A 12288-nucleotide genomic window follows, 5' to 3' on the forward strand; every position below is an offset into this window, starting at 1 on the left:
TGGAACACTATCAGTCATGGATTGGTCTCACCAGAGCCCAGATCTCAACATTAATGAAGCAAGTTTTGGATCATTTTTACAGAAAATGGAAAAAAAAGGCAGCCAACATGTGAAAGTTATTCTTGCAGACATTTAAAGAACTTACAGGCAAGCTTGTCTAAGGGAGTTCAGGCTGTGTTGAAGAATAAAGGTGGTCACACCAAATATTGACTTTCAAGCTATTCAGACATCTTCAAATTCTGTTTAGCCTTATATACCATGTTTGTTTGCAGACACATCAGTCAATCAACACACCTATTACCCAATATGCGTCATATATCCTATATAGAGAAGTGAGAGTTGGTAGACTTTTTCACAGTACTGCATGCTGTACACACATGAGGCTTCAAAAACAGTTGTTTGTCAGTGAAAACAAGAACGTGGTGAGATTATAAATAATTCAGCAAAAGTGAAAGGCAAGAATACTTATTGTTAATGGTTTCATCATGTAAGTTTATTTCCCCCACAATGATTTGGACATCATGCACAGCTTTTTTTATCCAGTTTATGAGGGTATTTGTGAGTCATCAAATTCACTGCAACAGACTTTCACTGGTAGCAATACACACAGCTGTTCAATAACTTATTTTTCTCAGGTCCTCACTGCTTGGCAACCTTCAGATTTGGAGCTTCGAGTTCCCTCGTTGTGACAGAACTTTTCTTTCCATTGATTTGCTTTTTTTTTTTTTTTTTTTTTAAAAGAGTACAATTTCAGACACGACCATTTCAGGCTGTTTTTCCCCCTATTTTTCTTGATATACATCACTTGTTTACACTTTTGGGTAAAGCAAAGCAAATTAAAGCCACCACAGTGGAATCAATCGATTAATTATGGAAATAATAGGCAGACTGATCAATAATCAAGATAAGCCCTGTAGTTTATTACGCTGTCAAATATAAAAATGTTCCTCCTGAGCAAGACATAATAATACAACAGTCTCACAAGCCGATTGGCAATACCACGAGAATTCAATTCAACTTATTTTCTCAAACAATTACACAACGAATTAGCTCCTATAATATTTTATCAGACTAGCCAACAGAAAAGAAAACTGCATTGGTTTTTATAACGTAACGGGCTGGGTACCTTGATGTAGGGGTTCTCCATCCAGGGTGGGTTCGTAGCAGTGGCTTCGTTGGAGTCTGCCTCGTAGTAGTAGAGGTTGAAGGTCTCCTTGCAGCTACGGTGGTGTGTGCTCCTGGAAGAGCACTCCATCATGGTGAATCGCAGTTCCACGTACACCTGAGACGCTCCCCGTCGCTGGATGTAGCCACTGCGCAGCCAGTGGCTGGATGAACTGTCCGTTTGGCAAATCTGATTGATCCTCACGCTGTTGTTCTCCTCATCTAAACCACTTACTTCCTCCCACTGAGAGCAGAGAGAACAAAGGGCTGTTAGATTGACCCAGAAAACTTGTGAGCACCGAGTAGATTTACTTCACCTATAAAGACTATCACTGGGGTATTTATATAATTGGTCACATTAAAAATCCTATTCATCATAATAATGTTACAATCTTTTGTTGGCCTTCTGCACCTGTCAGAGGCCCGTGGGACAGATCTGGCCCACTGTGGATTTTAATCCAGCCCAAATTTGAATCTGGGTTGTTAAATCATTCCTCCCACTGAGCTCCAGCACAGCTAGTGGGAATACAAGTCTCACTTGTCAAACAAAGCACACTTCTGCAAACAGCATCCAAGACAGACAAAGCTTTCACCTTTCAAACACATTTATAGCCTAAAACACAAGAATAAAGAGGGGATATCGCAAATATGAGCGAAGTAAAAAAAACCTGCACAGAAATCTACATTTGTTGGGCAGCCAAATGCAACAGAAAAATGCTTTAATGTTTGACTTCTGAGTCAACAGCAAAAATGTTCACCATCACTATGTTCCCAAGAGCGGGAAACAAGCAAGAAATTAACATACTCAGGGCAGAATTTAGCAGATTTGCTGAACTTGAGGCTCAGAAATTCGGTTATGTAAATATGTAAATCTTTAAAAATCCATTTGCAGATGATGTGTTGAGTGAGGCAGAATTGTGGTGTGAATGAATTACAGTGCAGCGGAGCACCCAGAGCCAGGTTTGAGACGCTGGAAAGAAGAATTTCCCTTCTAATCCCAAAAAAATAAATACTGTGGACTTTGGCAGCACATGTGTCTGTGAACAAAATGTTTTCTGTGATGAAGATGCACCGAATCTGTGAGGACTCATCTGGATTTGACAAAAACCATTCAAAGAGAAGTGTGACTTGAAGGCAAATGAGAGAATGAGCTACAAGTACACAGACAAAGTGCAGTTACATAAATGGGACTTTTTTAAAAAAGCATATAGTGTTACTTTTTTAAAAAGTAATCTAATACTTTTTACAAGATATAGATTACCTACTGAAAAAAATAATTACATCTCTTTGGCAGCAAGTCACACCTTCTGTATTTAACAGTACTGAAGTCTCGACATCACAGCGGATGACATTTACGACGTACATCCGGCACTGATGACATTTCAACAATCTTTTACAATCATTGATTTGCCTTGTTGTTTAGAGCCATTTTCACGCATGCCCTGCAAGCTGAACTTTACTAGACACGTAGAGAGCAAATGTCTAACGCAGTCAGATTGGACAATAAATGTTCTTTGATTTGCCAGCTATTTAGCATAAAGTGTGTGTTCATGTCTAACGGCGCCTATGTGAGAATAGTCCAGGTAAACCTCTGGTGGAGTTGCAGTCAGCAGGTAGCACACATGGCCAATCCAACTTATACGAATACTATACATATACAAACACTGGCAGTTTCATTAGGCACATCTCTTCATGCGGCATCTAAGTCAGCCAATCAAATGTCTGTATTTAGGCATCTAGACATGGTCAAGACAACCTGCTGGAGTTCAAAACAAGCATCAGAATGGGGAAGAAAAGTGATTCGAGTGACTTTGAATGTTGCATGGCTGTTATTGTCAGATGGATTGCTGCTCGACTGGGATTTTCCCCACACATCTATTCAACTGCTCGTAAATGCAAATATGTAATCATCCAGTCTAATTATGGCATCTTTATGCATTTAGGTATGTAGACGTGGTCCAGAGAACCTGCTCAACTTCAAACTGAGCATTAAAATGGGGAAAGAAGGTGATGTAAGTGACTTTGAATGTGGCATGGTTGTTGCTGCCAGATGGGCTGGTCTGAGTATTTTAGAAACTGCTGTTCAACAAATCTGTGCCACTCTGAATCTATGCCACGCGTTCAGTCAGTCACGAAGGTGTAAGGGGTCCAACCTGGTAACTAATGAATTGGCCATTGAATATGTAGTAATGAGACGGCATCTGATGCTGGCTAATGCAGACTGTAAACACCTAGTAAATCATCAGTGTTAAACCTAAACTAAAACCTGTCCTGTTTATCCATGCTGTTTGGCTTTAATGATCATTTTACTTTATTTCTGACTGTTTGTGGACTCCATCTTTAAGGTTTTTATTACTTTAACTGGACAACAAATGATCATAATTATTACTTCACTTTATTTCGCCTTACTCCTTGTACTGACTTTTGGTTTTCATCGTTCTTACGTACATTTCAGTTTTACATTATCTATATATTTTGGTGCTACACACTCTGAAGGAGCTTATGCTTTGTGCAGTGCGTTGTGCTCCTGCTAGGAATGAAATGCGGTATATAAATAAAGCTTTGCATACACTTAATATGTGAGAAAGGGCAAGTGATTCATGAATAAGATTGTGAGTCGTATCAGGACAGTCAAGTTTTAAATGGATGCACAACTATTTAAAAAGTTCAAAAACTGGGAGCCATGCTCTCTGCACAAAGAGTGCAATGGCACTACCTTCAAATGTGCGTGTCTGTGTGATGGAGGCCCATAGATTCAACCTGTGTTAATATGCAACAGGGTCAAACTGTGACAGATTTAGCCGGAAGCACATCCCTGTTTCATTAAAACAATTGTCACACTCGCATCATTACACCAAAAGGTTTAACATGAATTATTAGCTTTATCTGGCTTCCTCATGAATTATTAATGCAACAGTGACATTCAAGTATTTTTGAAATTGAGAAGCCAGAAAATTTTATCTGACTGGGTTGTAAGTTGCCACAAATATCTCCTACAAGGGTATCATAATCCTTTAATCCTAAAAATAAAGAATAATACAGTATCCCTTTTATGTCTGCACTTTTTGAAGCAGACAGCTCGTGGCATCTCCCCACCGCTGCTTGTCATCATTGACTAAATCACGGTTTTATACTCTTTTGTGCCAAGGTAATGCTTAAAAACACAAGCCCGGCCACTCTTCTGACAGCACAGAGCTTTTGATAAACTGCTTCAAATGATAAATGCTGTGCAGGCTATTTAGAGACAGTCTGCCTGCTTCAGCCTTGCATCTTAATCAAAAGCACAGACACATTTGTTGAGTATTTCAGTCCAGCACCAGAAATCCTCCTACCGCCATCACTGGGACCATTTTCCTTCCAAGGCAATCGGCAAGTTGAGCAGTTCTGGTCACAGACGCTGCTGGCAGAAATACCTTAGCAACCACTCCTCAGCTGATCAAATTACAAATATGTCTTTTTCTGGCTGCAGGACCAAAAATTGCGAGCAGCCTGTGACTTCGACTCCAAGGTTGATGAGATCTATCAAAGCATCTGCTTCCAATACACTTTAAATCCCACATTCACTCTGGTGTTTCTTTTACTCTGTCAGTTACCTGCCATATAAGGAAATCTTTTATAGCCAAAGTAACAAAGGAACAGCTGGAGGCCAAAAATCCCCAGTCACCACTAGGCTCTGTGGCAGGAATACAGATAACACAGTGAAGCTGAGGTTACATACCTGTGGCCTGGCATGGGAGAAGACGGTCCATTTGAGATCCGAAGTCTCTGTCTTAGTGTTCATCAGGACCTCTGCAGAAGAGATAAAAAAAAAATATATCACCACTCACAGCAGGAAATGTAAAAACGACACGTATAAGGCTCATTTACATTCAGAAAACACACAATCGAATCTAAAAATCACAGAGAGAACATATTTTGAGTCCCAAGCGCTCTGCAAAGTATCAGCTATGGCTTATGCTGGGATTAGGATAGAAGATGAGGTTTCACCAGTCAATTACATCCACAGAAACATTCCCACTACTCTAAAATTGTCTTTCCTCTCATGTTTGTTTTTATTCCCCCCATCTCCCCCCAGTTCCCAGCGACACGCCACGCCTGCGGTCGAACTGAACCTGCTCGAAAAAAAGGAGTCTGCTTTTGTCCAGGGAGAGCAGGGACAAGTAGAACAGCAGAATCGAACAGACTTGCACAGATACGCACGCGCGCACACACACACACAGGCGTGTGCACAGACACACCAAGATTTAAGCCCTTCCAGTCACAATCTGTGATTACAATAGAATTGATTTTTTGTAATCTTTTGAGGGTTAGGCTGCCAGCTCGCAAACAATCTGAGGACTTCTGCTATGATTCAGTAACCCAATAAAATCCGAGACCTGAACTGCGTGCAACTGGAAGCACAGTTTAGTTTGGGTGCAGGGACTTCTTTTGATGTGAGGACATCTTTTTTTTTTCCTCCCCCCTTTAGCTGCATTAGCAGGCTCCGAGTCATATTTACACTGATGGGATGCGGTTTCTGTCACAGAGTGGCTTTTAGTGCCCTACCTGTTCCCCACAGAAGCTCATCCCAAAAGGGTTGCGCAGTTTGGTTTTACGAATAAACAGATTTAATGTGGCTACAAACCAAGGAGCGCTTCCATGAAAATGGATGCTGGAGGAAATGGGGGTTTCAGCAGGAGGTTTATCATCGGGGTTAGTAAGGTGCTTTGTTGAATTAGGCTTCCAATATAAGGCTCGGCAGTTAAGTCAGCATGCCATAACGCCGCAGTACACCCTCTGCACACACAGACAAATACAACAACGCTTCATCTGCCCCTGATCTCCACTTTTTCTGCTTTATTTTTTCCCCCCCGTTTCGATCTGTGCACTCAAACGTTTTCCCATTAGATCAATATCCTTCACATAAATAATAAAGCAGTGCTCGAATTCCTCGGAAATCCATACTTTCAAATAAAATTTTAATTTTAATAACATATCAATATCTTGCCTCGCATTGTTGCCCGTTCGTTTACCTCGAGCTGACAAACTCCGCTGAACAGCTCATTCAGAAACTAAACAATGACTCTGAATTCTCAATGAGGACAACGTGTTGCTTTTCTCAGTTGTTTAAGATGCGTTTCCACCGCCTACTCGCTTCAACATGTTGCTTTGTTTTTCAAAACATCTGCTGCGTACGTGTGTCATACAATCACGCATCCGGCATTAAACACAAACTCTGTGATTCCATCTGCATTTATCTAAAGCCCGTAGTTCTTCAATGGGGCTTCTTTTATTGCTTCAATAATGACTTCAGCCATTGAAGTTTAATAGTGGCTTATTAAAGGCATTTTCTTTTAAACTTTCTTTTAAACACTACACAGAACACATTACAAAACATCAAGAGTAGAAATGATTTCTCTCTTTCCTCTGCAACTTTCAGCTTATAAAACACAGTGGTTAATTATGATGAATTGCCAATAATTTTACCATCAGATAAGTTTAAACAAAAATGCCTCTAAAAATGTGAGAACTATGTGAAGATTTGACCGTAGGCTCTGAAAAGAAAAAAGAAAACAAAACAATGCTGGGCATTTATTAAAAAAAAGAAGGAGGCTAATCAATAATAAAAACACTCATTAGCTCAAGCCCTAAGTAAAGAAAAATACTTGCATCTAATACCATTTCTCACAGCACCATCCCCAGACTGATGACTAGCAGTGTCAGTGTGATAAATATTGCTGCCAAAATTATGAAAATTCATCCTCGCAGTGTAATCCTAATATCGCTCTCTCAGTTACTTTCATTTTCTGTGGATGTTGTAGATATTGTGTTGCCTGTGGAAGATTGTGTACAGGATAAGAGGGTGTTTGGGGAAACCTTTAACACCGAACATTACGAGGACGTCAAGGCTTTCATGGACTCCTCGTGCTCTTTGAATATATTTTGCAAAACACCAGCACTTGTAGTATTTTACAAAAATAACTCCAACGCCTACAGTTACTAATCTCTGTGATCCTGTGTGAAGTGAGAGGCAATCGCATTTACCACTTACCAGCCCACATCCCAGTGAAATACACATGAAGGTGCAAAAAGATTCTGAGGTAAAACTGAATCTGGCTCCTGTTGAGTCAAGCGCTACAACTCTAGCTCACCAAGTCTTTATGTCCTATAAATCCAGACAACTGCCATTAATTTCTGCGGCACAGATTCGAAGCTGTGCTGGAAGCATTCTTCAGAGATTTTGGTCCATGTTGACATGACAGAATCACACAGTTGCTGGAGATTTGGTGACTGCACATCCATGATGTCCCACCAGATCCCACAGGTGCTCTGCTGGATTGAGATCTGGTGACTGTGTTTTCTGCTCTTAGCTAATAGGAATGGCACCCATCTGCTTCCATGTTCAATGCCTTGTGCATTCAGAGATGCTCTTCTGTATTCCTTGTTTGTAGCGAGTGGTTATTTGAGTTACTGTCGCCTTTCTATCAGCTGGAAGCAGCGTGGCCATTCTCCTCTGACCTCTAACATTTTCACCCACGGGAAATGCTGCTCACTGGATATTTTCTTCTTTTTCTGACCGTTCACTGTAAACCCTAGAGATGGTTGTGCAGGAAAATCCCAGTAGACAGCAGTTTCTAAAATACTCAGACCAGCGAATCTTGCAGCAACAAACCATGGCCACATTCAAAGTCAGTTAAATCATCTTCTTTCCCTATTTTAATGCTCAGTTTGAACTTCAGCAGGTTCTCTGGACCACGTCGACATACCTAAATGCATAAATATGCAGTCATTAGACTGGATGATTACATATTTGCATTAACGAGCAGTTGAATAGATGACCTTAAGACTTTAAGTGGGCGTTGATTGCGATTATATTATTAAGGGAGCAATATTTAGAAAACCTTACTGTATTAAAGGGGTTGCAGCTATTCAGTAACACTTGGTGTCCAAATGCTAGGCTGTGCTAAATCTTTTCTTTAATTTTAAACAACCGGTGTTTAAGTGTAACCTGATGGTACTAGAGAATAGGAATCATCATACAACTAACCTATACGGTGATCTGCCAGAGAAGCTACACAGTCTCCTCTCGTCTGCCTTGCCTGATGCCATTGGGCAGGGGAGGGGCGTTATAAGCAGGGTGTGAGAAAGCATAAGTGCAAGAAGAAACGCTCTGCTGAAAGAACATGCCAGCGATTGTTGATCAGATCGGCATTGTTATCTTTATAAATGAAAAAAATTATCTCTGAGTAGTCCTACGTCTTTCTCTGACTCTGTATTGACACACAGACACACAGAGTAGGGATTAGTTACAGAAGCACCACCCACCTGCTTTTTAAACCTTCTGTTTGCCAGGTGAAGCCAATCAGAAGAAAGTTAAAGGGAAGCTATCAATAAGTCAAAGCTGCTCTACACATCAGCTCCAGGTGGAAGGTCACTGTTACCCTATAGAGCATCTGCAGTTGTGGCATCCTATTCAGCAAGTAAACTCTGGTAACGAGTGACATCCAGGAAAAGACTGGATGGCAAACAAGAATGATTGGTGATGCTGGAAAGACGGGTGAAAGACGGCTGAAAAGTCTGGCATGGGTGATTAATTACCTGATGTACACTACGTGCAAGAGGGCACCACAACATGTTACCGATTACAATACAGAATAATACCCCCAGAGTCTCCTGAAAGTGGGAGAGGATGAGAAGCTTGAAAGGCGAGACACAATGGTAATGGGCAGGACTGAAATACGACTAATGAGAAGAATTGCTCAAACAACACCGGCGGAGACGGCACCAGAAGTCAAATACCACTGTGGCCATGGGAAAACGGCTGTGATGAGTCTCATAAAAAGGACAAATCTAAAATACCATAACCTCATCCAGGAGTGTGGAGAGAAAAGGTGTTAAGTATGGCTGTTTCCTGTAAAAGTTGAGTGTAGAGGTTTCCCAGCACAGTCGCACACTACAGTTGGAGTTTCAGGGAACAAGCAGGAAAACAGCTGTGCGCAGGACTGGGGAAGCAACAGAAAGAGCCTCTTGTTGGCTCGGGTATAAAAGGGAGGAGGGGGGGCTAGAAGCCTGGAGCTGGTGGGCAGTGATTTAGCCACAACCTCTGGTTACTCATGGTTAAGGGCGAAAACACCCAGTGAAGTTTGAGCTGAAGACATCGACACAGTCACTCTGTGAGAGTGGCTGCAGTTGTGGCATCCTTGGATGCATAAAGCAAGCAAATTATATACATTATCTATACTGTAATTAAGTTCTTAAATCTCAGTGCTCAATTATTTTTAAACTAATAATCTTACATAATGTACCTTTAAATAAACCTATTCTAAACACGCATATCCGCAACACCAAACATAACTTACAATACATGAGTAACACAATAACAATACTATTATGAAATAAAAATAAACTGTTTCATCCATAACAGGTCACTCTTTGTTTCTTTGTTTTTTCCCCATAATGATTTCATTGATCACTCAATCACGCCCACCACCGCTCACATTCTCTCTCCAGCTAATTTAATACATTTTCTCTGTGGCCAACACACACACACAAACACTGAATTTTCACTCTTCTCGACCCCACTCTCGCCGCAGCACTCTCCCTGCTGTACAGGCAAATTAGTCAAATCTTTCTTACTGCCTTCCACCTGCATATAAAAGCAAGGACATGGAATTACTTGTCATCAGCACTGCATATGCAACAGGTCATGCATCATATTGAGAAGCAAAAGGGACATGTGACTTTAGCATGGAACTATTATGATTGGTCCTATTTTTATGTTGCATATATGTTATTAAACATGGACGCAAGTTTCAAATACTAAGTTCAACATATGTGCAAACAATTTCTTTGAACTTAAACTCAGGTAAATCCTGAGCTTTTTCCCCTTATCTTGGCTCTGTATGATGTCAAGCAGAGGGGACATCCTTAATATGGTCAAGACACACAGCTCTGAGTTTGGATTCAGCTCCGCCCACCTGCTCTTCAAACCTTCTGTTTGTTAGGTGCAACCAATCAGAAAAAAAGTTAGCTATTCTAGTAGAGCCCAAAAGTGAAAAGAGCGAGCTGAAAATGAGCATAACGGGTCCACTTTAGTCATTAAGTTCTCCTTTCTCATCCCCCATTTCGCTTTTTATAATCTCACAATTTTACACTCTTTGAAAGCTGAAGAAACAACCGTGCTTCTCAGCCATTTCCACTTCAAAACCACAGAAGCCCACCAGCTTTCTAACAACAATCTAAGGTGACAAAGGAAAAGAAAGGAAAGCCTGCAGAGAGCAGAGAGGGAAAAAAGAGAGGGAAGAGGTGGATGAGGAGGATAATTGGGTGACAAAGTTCAGAGTGGTGATTTCCCCACATTTAGTCTACCCTGAGTTCACTCCAGCATAATCTAAAAAACACCCTTACCACAAAGGCTTCGCTATACATATTTCCACATCTCCACATTTCATATACACACCTGCCTCTGTGTTTATAATTATTTTTCTTCTCTTTTTTTTTTGAAGGAGTAGAGATGAAATCCCCACCCCCACCCCCCCAGGCATGGTAATCACTGTTTATCACTGCTCTATCATTAAGGTTTATGAGACAGGATGCGTGAGCGTGAGTGTTTCTATGAGATGGTGAGCGCTCCTATTATGTGCTTGCTTGGCCTTGCCTTTCGCTGAAGTAGATTCAGTCTTAAGCCCTGTTAGAGGAAGCTGGCTTTTCCCCTGCATTCTTTCAGCAGCGGCGACCACCCACCGCCGGAAAATTGCCCCCAGTGCTCGAAAAATGTAGGAACAATGAAAATTCGTCATCTGGATGAATTTTAACATCCAAAACAAACAACTGTACAGTAATTACAGGACAACTGTACGCAATACTACACTGGAGAAGTCTAAACTGATACGGGTGGTGGCGGGATGATTAGGCCTTAGCCTTCAACTAACAATTACAGACAAAACACAACACAGAGGATTTCTCTCAAGCAGAACAAACAGAGTAGTAGAAAGTAGGTGGCTTGAGGCATCAGTATCAACATGTTAAATATTGTTAATGCAAACAGTAAAAAAAAATATTGTGGAAACAAAAGCAAATGGGTTTAACTGTTCTATGTCAAAGCAAGACAACAACAGGGAGTGTTGTACATGCTTTTCTTTTGAAATGTAAAACCTGACCCTTCATTTTTTAAAATTGGGGCATGTACAGAAAACACCTCACCCCCATGTTCTATATCGAGCCGTGTTCAGGTTTCAAACTGCCCTCATATTCAAGATCAGGAGCCATTATAAATGACCCCCCCACCCCCAACTGCTTCATTCTCCATCCTTAACTTGTATGTTCATTCCTTCCCTGCATGCCCGTTTGCTGCCTATTTTCCACTCTCTCTGTGGCTCTGGAGTGTGATAGGGAAATTATAGGCCTAAGAACATTTGCCCTGCTTCAGCTACAATTAGACCTCATTTTAATTAAAGAAACAGAGAGCCAATTACCCTTGTACACCTAGCGAAATTGAAACAGAGGAGAAGAGCAGGGATAATGAAAAAGAGGAATGTGAGTAGGGGAAAATTTGGAATTCACAGATGACGAATGTATAAAAAGTGGATGGGCTCAATGTATTTTCCATTCCACAGCGACTTGCTGTCAATATTTAGCCTGTCCAGCTAACACGCTAACATCTTGATGTCATCTTGACAATTTATTTGAACACATTATCCTTTTTATATCACATCAGCTGAACATATGATACCATTTATCAGGTCTCCTTCCCTCCCAAGTATTCTAATCAATACACAAATTGAATAATTAATAAACAGCTAAATAAAGGAAAGCACTTGGATACTACTTATTTGATAGTTTTGGAATATAATCTGCTGTCTTCTGTGCTTGATATGAAGGGTCGTTCTGTTTCTCGGTGGCAGCAAAGTAGATTCCTGATAGGAGCTTTTCTGTCCTCTGGCTATAACTGAGAATCTTCTGTTTATCAGGGGACACTGCTGGCACATGTAATTTTACAAAGCCAATATCCTGAAATCAGACATGATTGTTGCCCGGGAGCCATCTGAAAGCTACACGCTTCACATTTAAACATTCAGCGTTTTGCTTTCCTGCCAGGAATTAAGGCTGGAGTGATGGGTTACAATTGTCCACGGCAGCAGCTTA

The 12288-nt window shown here is 40.9% G+C and overlaps 1 protein-coding gene across 1 annotated transcript in view; it reads right to left on the reverse strand.

The window, feature by feature from the left end:
• The window catches only part of ephb4a (eph receptor B4a), a 39716-nt gene that overhangs the window by 13461 nt on the left and 13967 nt on the right, over nucleotides 1-12288 (reverse strand). Inside the window, exons 2-3 of the mRNA XM_003446779.5 lie at nucleotides 4883-4953; nucleotides 1127-1408 (exon numbers count right to left, since the gene is read on the reverse strand). Coding sequence (XP_003446827.1) covers nucleotides 1127-1408; nucleotides 4883-4953 — 353 coding nt within the window. The remainder of the gene's footprint in view (nucleotides 1-1126; nucleotides 1409-4882; nucleotides 4954-12288) is intronic.

Source organism: Oreochromis niloticus, linkage group LG10 (genome assembly GCF_001858045.2).
Source record: "Oreochromis niloticus isolate F11D_XX linkage group LG10, O_niloticus_UMD_NMBU, whole genome shotgun sequence".
NCBI classification, from domain to species: Eukaryota; Metazoa; Chordata; class Actinopteri; order Cichliformes; family Cichlidae; genus Oreochromis; species Oreochromis niloticus.